The 20,629-nt window shown below is 34.7% G+C and overlaps 2 protein-coding genes across 2 annotated transcripts in view; one reads left to right on the top strand and one right to left on the bottom strand.

Moving 5' to 3' along the window:
• Nucleotides 1-7,765, top strand: part of LOC150075439 (pyrroline-5-carboxylate reductase 1, mitochondrial-like) — a 58,307-nt gene extending 50,542 nt beyond the window's left edge. The window contains exons 5-6 of the mRNA XM_090388487.1: nucleotides 2,848-2,940; nucleotides 7,571-7,765. Coding sequence (XP_090244613.1) covers nucleotides 2,848-2,940; nucleotides 7,571-7,765 — 288 coding nt within the window. The remainder of the gene's footprint in view (nucleotides 1-2,847; nucleotides 2,941-7,570) is intronic.
• A 2,833-nt stretch (nucleotides 7,766-10,598) lies between these two features.
• The window catches only part of LOC150075438 (aspartate dehydrogenase domain-containing protein-like), a 36,634-nt gene continuing 26,603 nt past the window's right edge, over nucleotides 10,599-20,629 (bottom strand). The window contains exons 5-7 of the mRNA XM_090388792.1: nucleotides 19,454-19,574; nucleotides 12,282-12,436; nucleotides 10,599-10,648 (exon numbers count right to left, since the gene is read on the bottom strand). Of these exons, the coding sequence (XP_090244918.1) occupies nucleotides 10,611-10,648; nucleotides 12,282-12,436; nucleotides 19,454-19,574 (314 nt within the window). The 3' untranslated portion in view covers nucleotides 10,599-10,610. The remainder of the gene's footprint in view (nucleotides 10,649-12,281; nucleotides 12,437-19,453; nucleotides 19,575-20,629) is intronic.

Genomic DNA, 20,629 nt, shown 5'->3' with positions numbered 1-20,629 from the left:
GACCCAAGTCTCACAGCTGTAGAAGAGGGCTGGTTTTGAAGTGATGTTGTGTAGTCTTAATTTTGTTTCAGTTGTCATTTGTTTTCCAAAGTGGCGTTTAATCCATTCATTTTATTATATTTCTGTAGTTTAGTGTGGATGTCTTTCCCTTCATTTGATATTAAATTTCCCAAATAGGTGAAGTCAGATATTTGTTCTATTATTTTATCATCAGTAACAATTTTGACTCTTTGTATGTTTTTTCCACATAATCCCATTCATTTTGTTTTTGAGGTGGAGATTTTCATCTCATACATTTTACCTATTTTATTAAGTTCATTTGCTGCTATCTGTAGTTCATCTTCGGATTTTGCAATTATAACTTGATCATCAGCATATAATATAGTTTGGATTTTATTTCTGTTGTTCAACTGTATTCCGTTGTTAATTGTTTGTTTCCATTCTTTAAGAATTTTATTGATGTAGATATTAAATAAATTTGGTGATAGTCCACATCCTTGTTTCACTCCTTTATTGGTGTTAATTGGGTCTGATAGTTGGCCATTAGAATATTTTATACAGACTTTTGAGTTTTTATATAAGCTTTGGATCGCTTTCCGGAGTTGGGTTGGGATATTTTCTTCACGTAGAATCTGCCAAAGTTTTTCCGGCTTACATTGTCATAGCATATGACAATGTAAACCGGGAATTTTCCATAATCAATAAAGAGCAGAAATGTTGGTAGATTGAATTCTCTTCTTTTCTCCAAAATTTGTTGTAGTGAGAAAATGGCATTTATTGTGCTTCTCCCTTTTCTGAACCCACATTGTTGTTCTTCTAAGAATTGTTCACTGTATTTATTAAGTTTATTCTTTAGTATTAGAGTATAGCTTTGCAGCAGTTGACAGCAGTGTTATCCCTCTGTAGTTGTTAGGGTTATTTCTGGAGCCTTTTTTGTGTAAATTAATTACTATTCCTGTTTCCCAATCTTTGGGTATCTGTTGCTTATGCCATATGATGTTAAATAATTTTAGTACATTTTTGCATTTTTTTAGTAAAGTGCCTCCATATTTAAATAGTTCTACATTCAAATTGTCTATGCCTGGGCTTTTTCGGTTTTTTGATTTTTGTAATATTAACTGTAGGTCTTCCACTGTTATATTTTCTCCATCTTTGGTTATCACAGATTCATCTTCCAATTCCCTAGTGCCTGGGTTATACTATAGTTTGGAATAGTGTTGGAATTATAACCAATAACTTCTCCATAGTCATAAATGTTTCACACCATTATGAAAAGTTAGGTAATGTATGCATTGAATACATTTCAGGCTATCTTATTATCAAATAACATACATTTGGGAGTTTAAAACTTCTGTACTGTACTCAAGAAGTATTTACCAAAACTTCACATGTGTGAGTAAAGAGTAGCCACAAGATAGGAATATGTGTAGCATAATTCTGAGTAGAGATGGGTACATGGGAGAACCAGGTTAATCTGTTGACATGAAATTTGTTCCTAATGACCAGAAAAATTTTTTAAATAAATCCTAAAATTTTTAAAATGCATCTGAGTTCCGAACTTATAATTTTGGAGGAAGTGGGGACTATGGGATCAAAATTGTAGCTAAACTGTTCCCAGGGATGAATAAAACATCCTAAAATTTGGTGTCAGTCTGATTTTTTTTATTGAGTAATACATCTGAAACACACTTTCATTTATACATATAAGACAGATAACTTTAGAGAAACTTGGGGACCACAAGATTAGGAGGAGCTCCATTTGAATCACTGGCACTTGCTCTTTAGGTGTGCTACAAATATGATACTTTCAAGTACCATATTTGTAGCACACCTATATCTGATGAATTTGTAGGACTAAAAAATTCGTCCTATCAGATTTTATTTTTCCATACTTGGTAAATACAGACATCACTTTCAATGCAGTTTCTCTGGATATTTTAAACAAATCAACAGTTTTAGTCACCGATGGCCCCGAATGTGCACCAACAATTTGACTTTGGAATTCAGGCAGATGTGTCATTTTTTTCATGTATCCTTTTATATCACCTCTAAATAAACATCAGCTTTTATTGTCTTTCCTTCACAGTACTAGCTACAAGAAACAAAAAGAAATCAATGTATTTTCATAAATATGTCACACAGACATTACAAACATATCACGTGTTTCCATTATTTCGTCTGCCCGCCCCCAGTATATATATTGTAAATTAAATTAAAAACACGTAGTAGAGTAAGTAAGTAAGGTGCAAATACAACAAAAACCAGTACAATACAAATGGAAACAATCAAGAAAAGGATGAGAAACTAAATTAAGAATCAGAGTGCTTTAGAAAGAATATGCATCTCACAACTTACAATAAAGTGCTTAAAGGGGACATAAAAATGGCAAGTTTACAGGAGCCAATGTGAATAAATTAAGATCAGTCCCTTGTATAGTGATAAAGCCAAATATCACTGTGTTGAACATATCAAACACTAACCACAAGAAAATTACCAATATATGAAACAAAAAGTAAATTAAAACAGGTTGGCCATTGAGTCCCATTGCATCAGAAGGCCACAAGATAAACATTTGAAATCTGCATTTCAAATGTTTAAACAAATCAAGCCAATGTATCACTGTAAATGACAGATAAGCTTATCAGTGTGCAAATGCAATAATTTGCATAACAGTGGCTCTTATACATGGAGAAATTAAATGTACACACACATCATGTAATGTACTTGTCTCAATTCGTTTTCTTTGTTAAAGAAATTAAGTAGCCAGTAAACTTTGCAACAAGTAAGCAAGATATACATTATGTGACATTTCTTATTTTATTTATTTATGATATATTTTTTTACTAGATGTACATAGCTATCGAAGCTCTTGCTGATGGTGGAGTCAAGATGGGACTTCCTCGGGACCTTGCAATAAAACTAGCAGCGCAGACATTATTGGTAAGTTTTTATCATATAAATACTGATGGCTTATTTTAAAAGATTTTTTCTATAGGAAAAAGTCACGTGACCACCAAATATGGAGGATGTGGAAAGGTCAGGGAATGACCACCGCATATCCCCGGAGCAATATGGCCTTAGTTGCTAATGCTCCTAAAAAAAACCAAATAACAATAATAACAATAATAGGAAAAAGTCAAATGATATAAGAATTTAAAAAAAAAGAGAAACAGTAAACTTAGGTATTGCTGTTATATGCAGACAGAATTTACTTCACAAAAGAAAAAAATTTTTTTTTTTCATCCTGCATATTATGCAATCTTACCATCATACCTTAATGATGGCAGGTCTTCTTTTTAATCAGTATGGCTGGTAATTCTGCCTCACAGCTTGGGATACCTAATCAAAAGAGTTTCTTTATCTTTATAATGACGTTCCCATAGTTTTTTCTTTGGAGGGCCAACTTCAACTTGTCATTCATATTGAATAAATTTGAATCCCTTCTGTTATTGTAGGAATGTTTCAAGGCTCATTTAATTGGGGATGCAGTTATTTGAGTTACATTTGATTTTTTAAGCCTGTATAACATCCTGTGAAACATACATTTGTATAGATATAATACATAACAAAACTGTACAAACTAGAGAGTTCCAAAAGAATTTCTGCACTATGACTTGAGTAGATGACGCAACAAAAATTCTCATGCATAAGAGTGTAGGTCAAAATCCTAATTAATAATTAAACAAATAAAATAAAATAAATTCTGCATATTTGTAGTGTACACCACTTTTGTATCATTCTAATTTTTAACATTATTTTTTTTTTTTCGGTTATTAATATACTGTAATGGCATCGACTAATAATTAAATAGACCACGGAATACTTTATTTTGGTAGGCTTTGCATACAGAAGTACGCATAGAGGTAATGACATCTATGAAAAAGTATCAACGTAGTGATCTAATATGCCATTTGTATGCAATTTAGCCTGGAGTATACAGGTTGAGGGGAAAGTGAACTGATATCATGCATTGTTCAGGTGGATGAAACCACAGAGTATGTTACTACTCTGTAGATGAAACAAAGTAGCCTCCGGCTGACATGTTCTTGCATGTTTACACAGTGCCGGTGGTGCAGTGCAGACTGTCTTCACAATTATGAGATTAGTTCTGCAGTAGTGTGGAAAACTAGTAAGCATAACTAAACTCACTTCCTTGTATAAATATTTTTTTAATAATTATCAGTATTTTGAAATATTATTATTAAAATAAATGACCATGGATTTGTGGTTGAAAAAAGGAACTTTAAAATGAGAAGCAAGTACTTCTAGTAGTGCAACTGTGGTCAATGAAAACGAACACGATATTGTCACACTTCAAAATGAGGATGAACAATCACAGCCTTTGTTCCCCAAATGAACAATCACCTTTTGTTCCCCAAAAATCCAAAGTGAAAAAAACAGGAACCAACTAATAAAAGACTAATACGAATGTATGACAGTTATCTGAATTTCAGCTTTACATGTGTTGGAAATAAAGATGCTCCTGATGCACAGTGTGTCGTATGTAATAGAATATTAACAAACAGTTCTTTGGCTCCGCTAAATTTGTGTTCTGTAAATATATTGTGAGATGAAAAGTTTTCTGTGACTAAAAAAGTTTGGGAAACTGGTCTAGGTATAGGCTATAAGGAGGATGAGGCATTACAGCCCATCCAAATTTTGCAGACCTTGGTGTGCAAGGCAATGTGGCACTTGTCACTGCCATTTTTTTTTTTTTTTTATTTTAAATGTGTCCACTTAGTGCTCTTGGTTCATCACATCCTCCTCATCTTAGCAAATGTCTGACATTATTGCAATGTAGGGACAAATCTGTGGTTGGTGATGCCGGTCTGTGTCTCCACTTTAACACATTTTGCCCAGTGTTAATGGTACTTGCATTCATTTACGTACATAATATACAAATCATATTTACACCTTTATTATCTAAGAATTCTGCCATTTCCTGTTTTAACTGCAGATGAAGTCTGTTTGTTTGTTTTTTATTTGGTTTTTAGGAGCATTAGCAACTAAGGCTATATTGCTCCGGGGATATGTGGTGGTCGTTCCCTGCCCTTTCCGCATCCTCCATATTTGGTGGTCACGGGCTCAAACCCCGGTCTAATCAAGAAGCATGTGCTACACACTGCTGCTCCTGCCCACCTGGCTTCGGAGGCGCCCAGATGAAATCCTACTTTTTTCTAATCTACTGCTGCTATGCTGTCATCTCTTAGATCTATGCAATATTGATGTTGAATTTCCGTGCTACTGCAATCTATTACTTGCATATTAGAATGACCTAAGGATCAAAAATATGGACTATTACTTTCTGACTTACTATAGTATAATCAGGATGCAGATACCTATGATTTCTGGGTTAATTTCTAATCCTTTCCACCAAATTTTCCTTCCCCAGTTCAGTTTATTAAAATTTAGCCTGGGGAAAAAAAATATATATATATATATATATATATATTTTAGATGCCCTTCCCCTGTAATTTACTTTAGCCTTCTCTGAATAATTAGGACTTACCAAATTCCACACTATTAAGAACATTGAAATATGGATATATTCTTGTTATGTCTGCCTTGTGTGACTAATGGAAAATCTCTGCTCTTACAGAAGAGAGTATTCTTACTCTTAGTAAAGAAACGAGGCACTATTTCAATGCAGGTATCAAGATTTTTATTTTTTTTTTAGGAGCATTAGCAACTAAGGCCATATTGCTCCGGGAATATGCAGTGGTCATTCCCTGACCTTTCCGCATCCTCCGTATTTGGTGGTAACGGGCTCGAACCCCAGTCTAATCAAGAAGCGTGTGCTACGCACTGCTGCTCCTTCCCACCTGGCTAGGGAGGCGCCCAGGTATCAAGAGTGTTTGAGAAAAGAAATGTTACTTTGCATTATGTTTTTCTGTCTTTACTGGCCGGGGGAATGTTATTGTCTCTCCAGTGACAGAGCCTGGGCTTATACTTAAGCCTAAGCTCTCAGTTAGGGACAGATCTTGGCCATCTGTTTGTGTTATAATCCTTGGTCGATCTTATATAGCGTTTCGGGGTAGGTTCCAGGATACAGCTTTTCGAGATCAGGGGAGCCCTTGCTCTCTGGAAATTATCTCGTTAACCGTGGGATATCACATTGGTGGACTTACAGAACTCGTGCTCTTGTGAGTATGGGCTTGGCAAACCCAGGGTCCTGAGCTGGATATCATCATTCTTCTCTTTCTTGGTGATTCCTTTCTACTTCTCTCTCTCTCTCTCTCTCTCTCTCTCTCTCTCTCTCTCTCTCTCTCTCTCTCTCTCTCTCTCTCTCTCTCTCTCTCTCTCTCTCTCTCAGGGTAACTCGGGAATTTTTTTTTTTTTTTTGGCTGGTGCAGCATAAGCACCAAGCTTCCTTGCACCACGTGGCTAATAATAATAATAATTTCAAACTGTGATGCAGATACCTTTGACTGCCTATCAATATCATCATCATTGAAATAGTCCCTCACTTTTCACTAATTTGCTGCATTGGGCCAATGCACCCTAATAATTGGGATTAAATTGTACATGTAATGAAAGTTACATATTAATGGGAAGTCCACCCACCGTTTGACTGCTTATATAGATTTGATACAACTATTAACTTTATTTGATTATATATATATATATATATATATATATATATACATATATATATCTATATGTACAAGGTTATATAGCATTAATATTAACTGAGATCACTTACTGTCTGATGAGAAGCCAGTAGCTTTGAAATAATTGTAAGAGTAGTGTGTTGGAATTTAGTGGCAGGTTCTTCATTGGGCGATTACAGTAAATTAAAAACAATATTATTAACATTAGGTGGACTCATGTATAATGATGTCATTTGTTTTCAATTTTTAGGTGCACCAGCAACTTAGGCCATACTGTGCATTATGTCTGAATTTGCATGTTGTGTAGGCTTAAAAACCCAAAATACGACATGGGGAAAATCCCTACTATCTCCACCTCAGATCAGGTAACCATAGCCTCAACTGAAGAGGACTTGAGAAATTCCTCCAGTCTGTGATGGTACTCGAACCCAGTCCTCTCTAACGAGTGACATGTGGTGAAACCACTGTACTGTCATGGAGGACATGATGCTATTTCTAAAACAAGCACAAACTCAAGCTCTGTCATTCAGTGGAGGGACAATAGTGTCCCCAGATGATAAAAACGGAAGGTATACTTCTACATGCAGGAGAATTCTGTTTGAATTATATAGCAAAAATAATCATAATAAAAAAATAAAAAAAATTCAAATTACATTCATGCTACTTGTAGAAAAATTTCTCCAAAATAATTAATACATAAGCTCCTTTGAGCAGTTATTTGTTAAAATGACATTCTCATAACACTTGAGCAAAATTCTGTATGAAGTTATAGAAAATGTGATGTGTAATTTGTTAAAAAAATTGAGAAAGTGATTCTATGTTACCCTTAATTAAAAAATCCATTTTTATAATATGCTAAGAACAATATTATTTTATCTAATAACCAATATCATATATGCATTTCAAATCATATATTGAATTTTCTGACATAATTAAAATTTATATTATTGTAATTACAGGGGGCTGCCAAAATGGTTTTGCATACTGGACGTCACCCTGGTGCCTTAAAGGATGATGTCTGTTCTCCTGCAGGCTCTTCAATTCAAGCTATATACCATTTAGAAAAATTAGGGCTGAGGGCTACCCTTATGGAAGCTGTACAGGCAGCTACATTACGTTCAAAGGAGACAGGTCTAAGAGAAAAGGAACATTAATGATAAACGTGTACAGATTATATTTAAATTTTTTTTTAGAATTTTTACAGCAGCTTTGTTTATTTGTTATACTATATCCATTTCATGAAGTATAAAGCCTATTTTTGCTAAGGAATGTAAATTTTGAATGCAAAAAATAAACATTAAGTTCCAAGTAAAACTAATGAAAAAGGAGCCTATTTCAACCTTGAATAAAAATGACAGATTTAAATTTGAAAAAAAAAAAAAAAAAAAAAAAAAAAATTGTCACGATATCCTTGGAATCCCCCTATTTCTGCAATGCACATAAAATTAATTCATATTAGACTACAAACATAGGCATTAAATGGACCAAGCCTAAGATGGCAGATTGAAATAAAAACAATCCTGTAATTTTGAGAACAATACAGACAGACCTCAGAGTACACTATTTTTGGAAAGTAGGTTAAACAAACAAACAATGAAAAAAGGTTAAGGTATTTTAAATAGTCATTAAATGCAACACCTTACAATAGTAACAATACACCATTTTCACTATATAATAAAATTACAATATGGCATACTGCAATAATAATCCTTAACTTTAACAGCAAAATATGCAATAAGAACTGTTTTATGATAGTCTTCGGTTACAGAACAGTAATTACTGACCATAGTGATGGTGTACACAGTTCTGATGGTATACACAGCTGACCATCACCACTGCATTCAATAGTAGTTGCACTTGTTAGCAATCAGTGTGCATAATAGCATTGTTCAATGACTTCTGTAATGATTGTTCCATGTTAGTTTGGGAAGGAAACAGAAATAGAGCTAGCACTGACAGAGCTGCAGAATTCTAGAGTCAGTATTTCCATTCAGAATTTATACTCAATGGTAATAGTCATCCAGCTGTCCAGTTCTCACTGTTTTTGTTCTGTCTGTCTATTTTTTTTTTTTTTTTTTTAAACTCTTTTTCTTCTACTTCAAGAAGACCTAGATAAATTATTCAGTTGGTCTGAAAAATGGCAGTCCCCATATTGGGAAATGTAAGATTCTGTATTTTGGTAATATAGGATGATTCAATAATTGTGCAACCCTAATTGAAAGAGCTAACCTCTCTCATTTTGGTAACCATATGCAATTCTCACAAAAACCATATCAGTGGCAATGCTATATTCCTCCTCATTCAGAACAGTGGTTTTTAGGTTACAATTACAAACTCATAAATACTAGTTTGTTCATGACAAAGCCATTATGTTATATTCCCTGTTCAGGGTTGTGCAAAGGTACCTGGGGACCCAAATGCAAAAGGGGTTAAGGAACCTCATTTATTTATGTTGAGACTTTGATGGCTCCCTTGATTGGGGCCTTAGTGCAGCACATCCAGTGCACCCCCCCATTTGCATGGCTCTGTCCCTGTCTGAAAGACTTTTTTGGTAAGATTCTTATTTCTAAAAACTTGCGTTTCCTAGGTTTAATATTTGTAGATTATTATTGTGGGATTTGTTGAAAAGCAAAGTATATAAAAATAATTTCCACACGCTGGAGTTACTGAAAGCCAATACACAGAATGAAAGTGCAAATACAGATGTTCAAACATTGCAAAAGATGACATCAGATATGATAAAAAGAGTCCATGCATGCATTAAAGATTAAAGCGGACATTTTCAACATTTTTTATATTTTTCATAATTACTTATCATTACAGTTATTATAAGTACTTTATTGCATAATCTAATGATAAAAGAATTAATAAAATTTAAATTACCGATATGTAGGTTGTGGGAGTTTTGAATCATCCTATAGTATCGTATCTTTAGTAGTAGTAGTAGTAGTAGTAGTGGCATGTGATGCAAGAAAGCAAATGTATGAGCTTATGCAGCATCAGCCAAAAAAAAAAAAATCACACCATTCCCTCCAAATGCCTGTCCAGTTCCTCCTTAAATTTATTCAACCTATCAACTTCCACAACAACAGATGGAAGTTTGTTCCAGCAATTAACCACCCGCTGGCTAAAGGCAAATTTCTTGTGGCAGTTCACAATGAAAATGACTTAGAGTAATTGTGCAATCTGACATGAAGTTGCAAACGTATTGTAGGAAGGGCAATTTTTTAGTTATTTCAGTTCTGCAAATTGCAGAACTGAAATAACTAAAAAGAGAACAGAAAAAATTGCATAGATAAATGTTGTGAATGCATTTATTTGAAGATTAAATCTTTAAATAAAATATAGATGACATTAGGGGATGGATGGCCTGACGTTTTCAGCGCTCCCTTGCACCTGTGTTGTGAGGCTTAAAAGCACTAAGGCAACATTACTAAAACTGCGGTCCATCGAGATGAATAGTATCTGAAATTTGTTATCAATATTTAAAAACTGAAAAGCAGCATAAAAGCATTAAAGCATAAAAAGAATTTTAAATGTAGGGTCCAACAAAACATTTAAACTGAATGGGGACCTGCTAAAAGGGGGTTTCAGTGTCACTAAAGTATTAGAACCACTGACTAAGGTACAGTCTCATGGTGTTTTTATTTATGATGTACATGAATTTTTTGTCATAGAGACAAACAGATAATTATTCCATAGTTAAGAATAACTATTGGAATAATTATCTGTTTTTTCCCCCCTCTGTTCTTTCTCTTTGCCTTTCAACCAAGTTTTTTTTTTTTTTATTTCATGCAAAAATAAAGAACATTTAAAGAAAATTTTGAAATGTAAGGTCACACTTTATGCCTGAAATAATAAAGCAACCACTTACAATCATAATTTATTAAATGAACTGAAAATGAATTGAATTTATTAAATTTTCCTCTATCCATTGTTGATAATTCCTCATAGAAATCTTTCAAGTAATATTCTATAAGTGGTGAAGGGCAACAAAGTTCAGCAAAGATGAATTCCTGGTCCTTTTCCTTGGGCACCTACATATTGCAAAATAAATAAAAAATACACCACTGAGTTTTTAAAAAAAAAGTTAAACAAGTATTTTTAACATAAAATGTTAAAAAAATTTAACAATGATATACTTGTTTCTCTCAATACTTTTTTGGGCAGAAAAATATTGACATTATTAGTAGCAAATATTGCAAGAAAGCAAGCTTATACAGCATCAGCAAAAAAACCCAACATTTCTAGTATCACCTGTCCATCCCCTCTAATGGTTTGTCTAGTTCTCCCTTGAATTTACTCAAACTACCCACCTTTATAACATCAGATGGAAGTTTGTTCCAGCAATCAACTATCCACTGGGTGAAGGCAAATTTCCGCACACCTATCTTGCAACCATCCTTCCTCAATTTGAATGGTGCACGCACCTTGGTGTGTAGTCTGAGCAAGACGTAGGATTCAGTCAGATGGAATTCCAATCCATCACTGAGAACAATATTAAGTTAAAAGATAAGATAAAGTGCTTACAAAACATACAAAATTACATATAAAAAGACAGAGAGAGAGAGTGAGTGAGAAGACTTGCATCCTTTTACCACACTAAAGACAAAACTATATTTATACTACGAGAAACATTCACAAGTTGCCTTGGTAACATATAATACTTTACAAATAAAAGCTAATTCCCTTTTTAAGAAATACTACTGCTTTTTATTTACAGTACAATGCTATTCTGATAGTTGTTGAAATGTATATAATGTAATAAAAAGTTTCCATTGTTCTTTTCACTTAATCTTAACTGACTCAAGGAGATTCCTTTCCCCTATTATCACCACCTGTTTCAATGGAACTGCCATCTCACCAGAAGACAGATCTGATACCTTAATGCATTTAGCAAAGCAAAATCTGCAATATGAAAGATGTAAAAAAAAAAAGTAGCAGATTTAAAATATTCAAATAAGAAAGAGTAAAATACTTCAAGCCTAGAAAAGTGTAAGGAAACTCTGAACACCACATTCACAGTGTATAAGAAGGAGGGTTAATTCTCTCCTCTTGTGCACTGTGAATGAATGTAGTACTGCAAAAAGAAGTCTTCCAATGAACATCTTAAAACTTTTTCTGGATCGTAGCTATGAAATGTCATCTTTGCATAGCTATGATCGTTTTGGCTTTGATTCTACTCCTGTGTACACTGCCCACATAAAAAATTATTTCACTGAAAGGTACACAAGATCAGTCATTTTATAACAAGGTGTGGGAACTAAACTTACTAGAATTATTTTGGAATGCATGCAAATCTAAAAAGATTAAGAAGATGCTTATAAAGCAGGCTATACTGTTTTTAAATTAGTACTCAAAAATTTAAAAACATTAACATTAAAATTTACCATTTTATAATGATTTAAAACATTATTAGTAGTTATAAATCAGCATTTTTTTTTTTTTTTTTTTTTTCCAAACAAAAACTAGGCAGCTCACTCAGTGCTGAGTCCATTCCTTGGGAGCAGAATTTCTAAAGTTCTGAAGAGTAGACCGACCATATTTCGTATAATACTTGTATAACATACGAATCTTTTTTTAATCTACTATAGATCAATATTCCCTCTCACCAAGTTACAACCCTTGGATTCAACAATGAGCTCACTAATATAACTATTAATCACATACCATACAAACTTGCCAAAAAAGCATGGTAGGTGGCAGTGCCCGTAAGAGTACCCACTGGTGCAGGATTTTTACGAATAGTGTGGCAGTAGAACATAGTACCATCTTTCAAAGGTGGTCCCCATACCTCCACTTCAACTACATGATAATCTTTCAAACTGAAATAAATATAAATCAAATGATTTCACAAATACAATAACTATTTTGCAATACAATGTTAACAAACATGTGAATACTTATAATCTATTTAGATCTCTTAACTGCATTTGTTAAGTAACCCTTGAAATTTCTTGATGGCATTTACACCATATTTCTACCATGATATAAATTTGTAATGAAAGCTATAATAGTAATGATTAATAATGCAATAACAATTATGTTATCCTTTTACTCAGCTATCCATAAAAAGAAATGGCTATAAACTACTCATACTTTCTAGCTGTACAGTGTGTGTATCACATCATTGTGACATTGATTTTACATTTTTATTAGTCCAAATTAAAATCTCATAGAAACTTTAGCAACTTTAACACTATTTAACACTTCAACTAGGACAGCATTTAATAAAATTACATTCCAACCATGTTCTGTATCCTCAAATTTTGTGTTCTGTTGTCAGGTTTTATTATTACTAGATGAAAATGACAACAATAAAGCACTTTGAAAGCACCATCTAGCTGTCTGCACAGTTAACTAACAATGGTATAGTCTCAGTCTGTACATAGTACTGAACAAACTAAGTGCTATGTACAGACTGAGCACTGAGCAAGCTAAATTTGGTACTAAATGCATTAATCTCATATTGTGGAGGTACCTCAATTGAAACCCAAATTTTAGCTTTAATTGAAAACTGTAGTACTGTATTTGGCTAAGATTCTATATTTAAAAGCACCCATTCCAGTAACAAGATGTGTGCATTATCTCTGATTCACTGATGTAACAATTATTGTCATTTTCACAGTGCTTACTTTGTTCCTGTTGATTACACCAGTAACCTAGAGGCTCAACTCAAATATTCCTCTCATTTCATTACCATAATGCAATTTTTTTATTGTTTTTTCACATCACAGCCACTTTACAAATTTTAATAGGAATATCCAACAAAATTTTGGTTCTAATCTGACTGGAGAATTTCTCAAAGACCTTTTCTTTCGTAAATGTAGTTGGCAGTTTCTCTGACATGAAATAACCCATTTATCATTCTACAAAACACAAACTGGACTATGAACACAGACAAAATACACACTGACCTATATTAAAGTTGCTTACACTGTTCTATTTAGTTATGTATTTTTTATTTTTTTTTATACAATTATTTTTGTTATGATTATTTTTTATTTTTGGAACAGATTATCAAGTCCTCAAATGTTATGTTTAGTTGTCTTTAAAGTTGTATCAAATAATAGGATATATTTAAAATGTTAGACCTTCACTTACAGAAAATAAAATTGGATACAATGTAATACAAGTAAAATATTCAACGGACAGAGGAGCGTGGGGTAAAAAAACCTTATGTCCCTAACTATTATTTTTTACATTAACAACGAAGGTAAAATTATATAAAAAAAAGGTTGTAATCAAAACATTTGGGGACTGACTATCTTGAAACTGCAGTGCTGTAGTTCTGTGACTCAGCTACACTTAGAAACACCAGTTTAGTGTGTGCTTTGAATAGGTGTTTCATTGCATTTTAAAATGAGTGATTTCAATGGACAGTGAACATTTGAATTACGTACTGAAGAAAAATTTGTTCTCTTAAGTGCTTGTAAAATTTTGTCTGACCACAAATTCAGATTAAAAATATTATCAGTATTTTATAGTTATCAGTATTTTATACATATTTGATATGTATAAATAACTTGTGAATACATAGAAAAATAGGCTGAACCCTCCAATAAATTCATATTTATGGAATAGATTCTTTTAAAAAATGCACCCATTTGGGAGGACGTAACAAATGGGTGTAAAAATATCACTGATATGGAATTTCAAATTGATCAAAAATTATTACTTACCAGCTTTTCTTTGCTTAAAAATATCATTTCAGAACAGCTGAAAAGAAGAATGATGACTGGCTTAAGATATATTATTATGGCTGGCGGTCATTGTTTTTTCTCAAGTTTTATTTCAAAATTGAAATATTGTCTGGCTTTTTGTTTGCCATTCCAGCAACATAATGGAAACGTTGAAAGAATATTTTTGGAAATAAATAAATCATTGTTCAAACTTATTATAATTGGCCCATCTCAACTGTCTCACACTGGTATCAGGTTCTTAAATTATATTTGGGAAAAAATCTACAATTCATTTAAGAGATTTTGTAATTTATAATCTACTATCAATCACATTAAAAACTATTTTCTTATAACACAGTTTGAACACACCACCTTAAAGTATGCTACCTTATCCTTTCACTAATTATTTTTCAAATATATTGATGTAATATCATATATATTAAACCATATTTTCACTTTTATAAATTTTTTGCTTTAATTTTTAGAGCATATATATCACCTAAACATGGTGAAGTTCTGTCTTTTTTTTTATATATATCCTAGATTGTAGATTTAAACTCTTTTTGTCCTGTGAATGTCAGTATAATGTCCTAGACTATATACAACCATATAATTCCAAGAATAAACTATGTGATAACTATTTAGCTTTTTCCTCTTGGGGATGCAGATAATACACACTAACCTTTCCATTTATTCAACACTTGGGTGACTGGGAGAAATCAATGCTCACTACACAATGTTAGTATATCTTTCAACTGGGGAGTTAAGAGGCCAATTAATGTAAATATTGGAGTAGAGAATTTGGCTATCACTGAAAAACTGAAATTCTTCTCCAAGAAGCCAGCATGATCTGAATATATCAGCTCAATTGGCATTTTAAACATTTAAATATTTCATATAACAGACTGGAGTTTGTGTGTGTGTGTGTGTGTGTGTGTGTGTGTGTGTGTGTGTGTGTGTGTGTGTGTGTGTGTGTGTGTGTGTGTGTGTGTGTGTGTGTGTGTGTGTGTGTGTGTGTGCGCGTGCGTGCGTGCGTGCGTGCGTGCGTGCGTGCACATAAATAGCATATCATTGTCTTTCTTAATGTTTCATGCAAGTTGGTAAAATAACATTTGATTTTAATTTTCAAGTTTCAGTTACTAGTAGCTGAAATATTAGCAACAACTCAAATTTTCAGGGATGAGGTGATATACTATGGAATCTTGCAATAAAAAGTTGAGAGCCTTGCTGGTCTAGCAATTAATATTTCTGGTATTTTGATCTAATGTTATTATATCAGTTTTTTTTTTTTTTTTTTATGAAAGCCTCAAACACGAGAGGTATTAGAACCTATAGTACTTGGTACCATGCTTGGGTTGGAGGTTGAGAAGATATTTGTTGACATTAGACTTGAACTTCTGTAGACTGTAATTTTCAGGAAATATGTATGAAGGAAGGTTGTTCCAGAAAACAGCAGTTCAATGAATAAACGACGAAGATGAAAAGTTGGTTCTGTGAGTTTGAAGTGGGACAGTAAATGGATGTTGGCTGGTGGCAGCACGTGTTCGGACTGTTTTGAAAGAGAGAGCGGGAATAATAGAAGCCAATTCAGAACAGTGCCCTTGGAAGTATCTGTAGAAAAGGCATGCAGCAGAAACAGTACGTCTATGAGACAGCAAGTGGAGAGACTCTGTTAGAGAGGAGTCATTAATTAACCTAACTGCCCTCTTCTGAATGGAATCTAGAAGCCTGAGAGAGGTTTTTGGGGCACCACCCCAGATGTGGGAACAATATTCCATGGAAGGGCGGATTTGCGATTTGTACAGAGTGAACAGCTGTTTGGAAGAAAAGTAACGCCGAGAGCGAAAGAGAAAACCAAGTTTTTTAGATGCAGAGGAAGCAATATTTGTAATGTGCTTGTGCCAAAAGAGATTAGAAGTCAGGGTAATCCCCAAAAGAGATATATCAACTTGCCTAGAAATCGGAGTGTCACCAAAGGTAAGCATAGGAGCAGAAGAATCCTTTTTGGAGATATAAGACAAGACTAAGTTTTAGAAGGATTGAAATCAACTAAGTTGTCTTTGTTCCACTGGAGATTGGCATTTAAGGAATTGATAACAGATTTTCGAGAAGTTGAAGCTGATTGAGCAGGGCAACGTTTTTCAAAATGGAAAGTGGAATGCAATGTGCTATCATTGGCAAAACTATGGATAGGATTTCCAGTTAATGGAAGATGGTCATTAATATACAAGAGGAAAAGAGTGGGGGAAAGAAGTGAACCTTGGGGGACATCAGCATTAGTGGAGAAGTTAGAAGACAGAGAGCCATCTACCATCACCCTCAGTGAGCAATCAGAGAGAAAACTGGATAACCAATTACAAAAAACAGTTGGCAAACCATAAGATGGAAGCTTGTTTAGAAGACCTTTATGCCAAACACGATCGAAAGCTTTTGAGATGTGTTTCACCAAACTTTTCCATTGAATTTGTCCATAAATGGGTAACATAAGCCAGAATATCACCAGTGGATCGACACCGATGGAATCCATACTGGTGATCGTTGATCAGACGGAAAGTTTCTAGGTAGTTTAAGAGTTGGCAGTTAATTGATTTCTCCATTACTTTAGAAAGAGTAGAAGTAATTGCAATGGGGCGATAATTGGATGGGAGGGATTTATCACCCTTTTTAGGAACTGGCTGGATATGAGCAAATTTCCAAGCAGAAGGAAAAACACCTTTGGAATAAGAAAGTGAAAAAAGGCGGCAAAGAATAGGAGTAAGTTCAGGAGCACAGGGTTTGAGAACAAGTGGAGAAATACCATCAGGACTTGGAGCTTTCTTAGCATCAAGATTCATCAAAATCCTTCTGACATCCTTTTGACAGAAAACTACAGGAGGCATTGAATGGAGTGTGTTGGGAATGGTGGGAGGTGTTATTCCAAGATTATTAATACATGAGTTTGAAGAAAATTTTAATTTTAAAATTTTAGAAAAATTTTAAACTTTTTCTAAAATTCCAAACTAGGTCAGCTTTATCTTTGGCTGAAGTAACAACAGAACCATCTGGTTTTGACAGAGGTGGGAGCAAAGATGGGCAAAAGTTGTGGCCAATAGCTTTAGCAAGAGACCAGAATGCTTGGCTACCATTAAGGCAGGAAGCAAGTTTTCTACTCTTAGCCTGATCAAAATCTAGTTTGGACTGATTAATAACTGCTTTACAATTGTTGTGAGCTTTGGTGTAGGCAGAAAATGAAACAAGCCAATTACGATATGCAACATTCTTCTCTTGAACAGCCTTAGCACATTTACTGGAAAACCAAGGTTTAGATAAAGGATGAGATTTTAAAGTAGAGTGTGGAATAAAGGATTCCATTCCAACAAGAATAATTTCACTGACATGATCTGAGCAAACGTTGACATCAGAAGATTTGAAACAGTAATCCAACCAAGGAAAAGAAAATAAATCTCGCAGGTCATCCCATTTTGCATTCTTGTAATGCTAAACAACACAAGGTTTGGAATAGCCATGAGATAAAGGCTCCATTGGAGAAGAGACAATCACCAAGTTGTGATTTGAGGTGCCTAAAGGACCGCTCACTTCGAAGGGTTGTTTGTGAGAAAAAGATCAAGCATGTTGGCTATGGTTAGGACTGTCCGGTATTCTTGTAGGTAAATGAACAATCTGTGAAAGGTCATTAGTAATTGCAAAAGCCTTAGCATCTCGACCAGCTGGGTCAGTGTGACTAGAAAACGGAAGCCAGCTGGAGTTGTGAACATTAAAAACACCAAGGAAAATTACTTCGCTGTTAGGAAAGTTGGACTGGAGAAAGTCAAGTTGCAAAGAGAGGAAGTCAAAGAGCTCCAAGTGAATAGTGGAGTTGGGAGAACAGTAGAGACAACAGATGAATTTGACACAATGAGGTAGAGAGATTTTAAGCCAGAGAAGATCGAAAAGAGGAGATTCCAAATTACCAGTTCTCTGACAGGGAATATCGGATGCACAAGTACCAACTTTGAGGCGAAAGGAATCATACAGTGAATAATTTGGGCAACTGAGACAAGCAGTAGTTGAATCAACTGATAACTGAGATTCTGTCAGAAAAAGTACATGGGGTTTGGCAGACTGCAAGTTGAAACGGACATCATTGAGATTAGAATTGAGACCACGTATATTTGTGAAATGAACTAGGAAGTGTTTGGGAGGTTTAGATCTTTTCGCAAATAAGCTTACTCTATTAGTTTGACAATTCATGGTGTATTCAATAGTAAGAAAAAGTGGGGAAGGCATGCTGTATGAAGTAATGAAGTTTTTGGATATGGCATACGCATGGTAAGAATATACCCAGATCCTTGATGTAATGTGGCCTTGACAATGCCCCCCAATACACACTACTCGGACTCCCTCCAGTCACTATCTGGCAGAGTAGAGGTAGCAAGATTATACACTAGCTGATTCAGAAGCCTCCTAAAGAGTTACCAATAGGTTTGGTCTGGTGTACTACTAGCGGCCAGCCTGCCGCTAGTAGTACACCAGACCAAACTAACTACTACTAACTAACGGCCAGCCTGAGAACACCGTTTTAGAGCTGTAATTCCAACGAAATGTAAGGAAGATTGGATCTCACCATGATGTTCATCATAACCTCAAAAGTCATCAGTCATACTGCATGATGGAAGAGATGGGGAGGGTTGACCGGAACTTAGCTCTGGAGACTAAACATGGGTTCCACCACTTTAAGCCTCCAATAAGCAAAGTGGTGGTATTTCACCGGTTGAAGAGAGTCATCTACCACCTAGTTTTGCCTGGTAACAGAGGTGTGGTATTCCACCATGTGGTGTGGGTGTCACACCTCGACTCGTGCTTACGTTGGTTCACACCTGGGTGGTCACCCACAGTGCTTGTGCATGGAGGTGATACCCAGGATAGCCAGCAAACAGGACTAGAGTAAGAAGCAGCAGTTTGTTCAGTTTGTTCACTGCTCTTATTTACCAGAATACTCTCTGGTAAGTAAGAGCAGTGAACTGGGAGTGAGGGTGTTAATAGTTCATGAACTGACCCAAAACACTAAATACTTTCTTATACCTCTGGTTGCAACTAGTCCCATACAATCTACAAAAAAATTATTAAATTTACTTATCTTTTTTTACAATATGGCATAATAAATTTACTAGTAAAACCTACTTTGGATCTGAAATCAGGCATCCTTGTACCCCATCAAAGCCTAGACTGTGGCCAGCCACAACTGCAGCAGCCATGGTATTTGTATTCACAGGTGCAAGCTGACAAAGGTTCCTTACTGGGCCTGTCCCAAAAAATTATTCTTTTCAATTGCCATTACCCTTTATAAAAGTGTAAGCTAATATACAAGGTGTGGCAATAAAACAAGCATGGTTCACACTAATGGATCCAACTACATGCACTACTTAAAAAACAGATTTCTTATCATACAAGATGTGGTAATAAAGTTCCCGGACTGGTGCAATAAAAATAACAAAAAGTGAAGATGCTCAAAAATGGTTTTATTTTTATTTGAAGTAATCACCACCTGATTGAATGTACTTGTTACACTGTTCTAAAAGAATCAGCGAAGGCACCCAAAGAGATGATGTTTGGTTCAGTGGTTATGTTTTTTTCTTTATGTTCTCAACATCCTGAAATCTCCTTCCTTTCAAGGCAGTTTTCATCTTGGGAAAGAGGAAGAAGTCTGCTGGTGTTTGATAAGGAGAGTAGAGTGGATAGTTGATCTGTATGATGCCATCTTTAGTCAGAAATGTCTTCACAACAAGTGCAGAATGGGCAGGGTAATGTCAAGCAACAAGAACCAGCTCCCTTTCTCTTGAAATTGCAGCTTCACCCCTAGGGTAATGTGCTTCAGTAGCCTTTGAAGCACCTGTATGTAGAATGCAGCATTGACTCTCCCTTCAACTACAAATTCTTTGTGAATCAGACCCTTTTTGTCAAAAAACATGATTGGCATCATTTTGATCCTGGACTTCTGTTAACAAAACCTTTTGGGCCTTGATAATGATTTTAAAGTCCACTGCATTCTCTGATGCTTCATCTCGTGGTTGTGCTGAAACATTCAACACTCATATCCAGAGATAATACAGTAGAGAAAATTAGGATTAAGCTGACAAGTCTGGATGAAGTCTTAACATGATAACACTCTTCATTGTTTCTGCTCATATGTAAGGCTGTGTTGCACAAATTTTGCAGAGACCTTCCTTTTCCCTAAATCTTCATGCAGAATTTTCATGAATTGAACTCTTATTCATATCCAACTCGTCAGCCATTATTCTGAGGGCCTAATGATCGTCTTTGCCACAATTTCCCAAACTTTTGCAACTCTCATTTCAA

The sequence above is a fragment of the Mastigoproctus giganteus genome, chromosome 14, assembly GCF_048544385.1.
Source record: "Mastigoproctus giganteus isolate SK-2022 chromosome 14, ASM4854438v1, whole genome shotgun sequence".
Taxonomy (NCBI): Eukaryota; Metazoa; Arthropoda; class Arachnida; order Uropygi; family Thelyphonidae; genus Mastigoproctus; species Mastigoproctus giganteus.
Note: the sequence above shows the minus strand (reverse complement) of the source record. Positions and strands in the feature narration are given on the sequence as shown.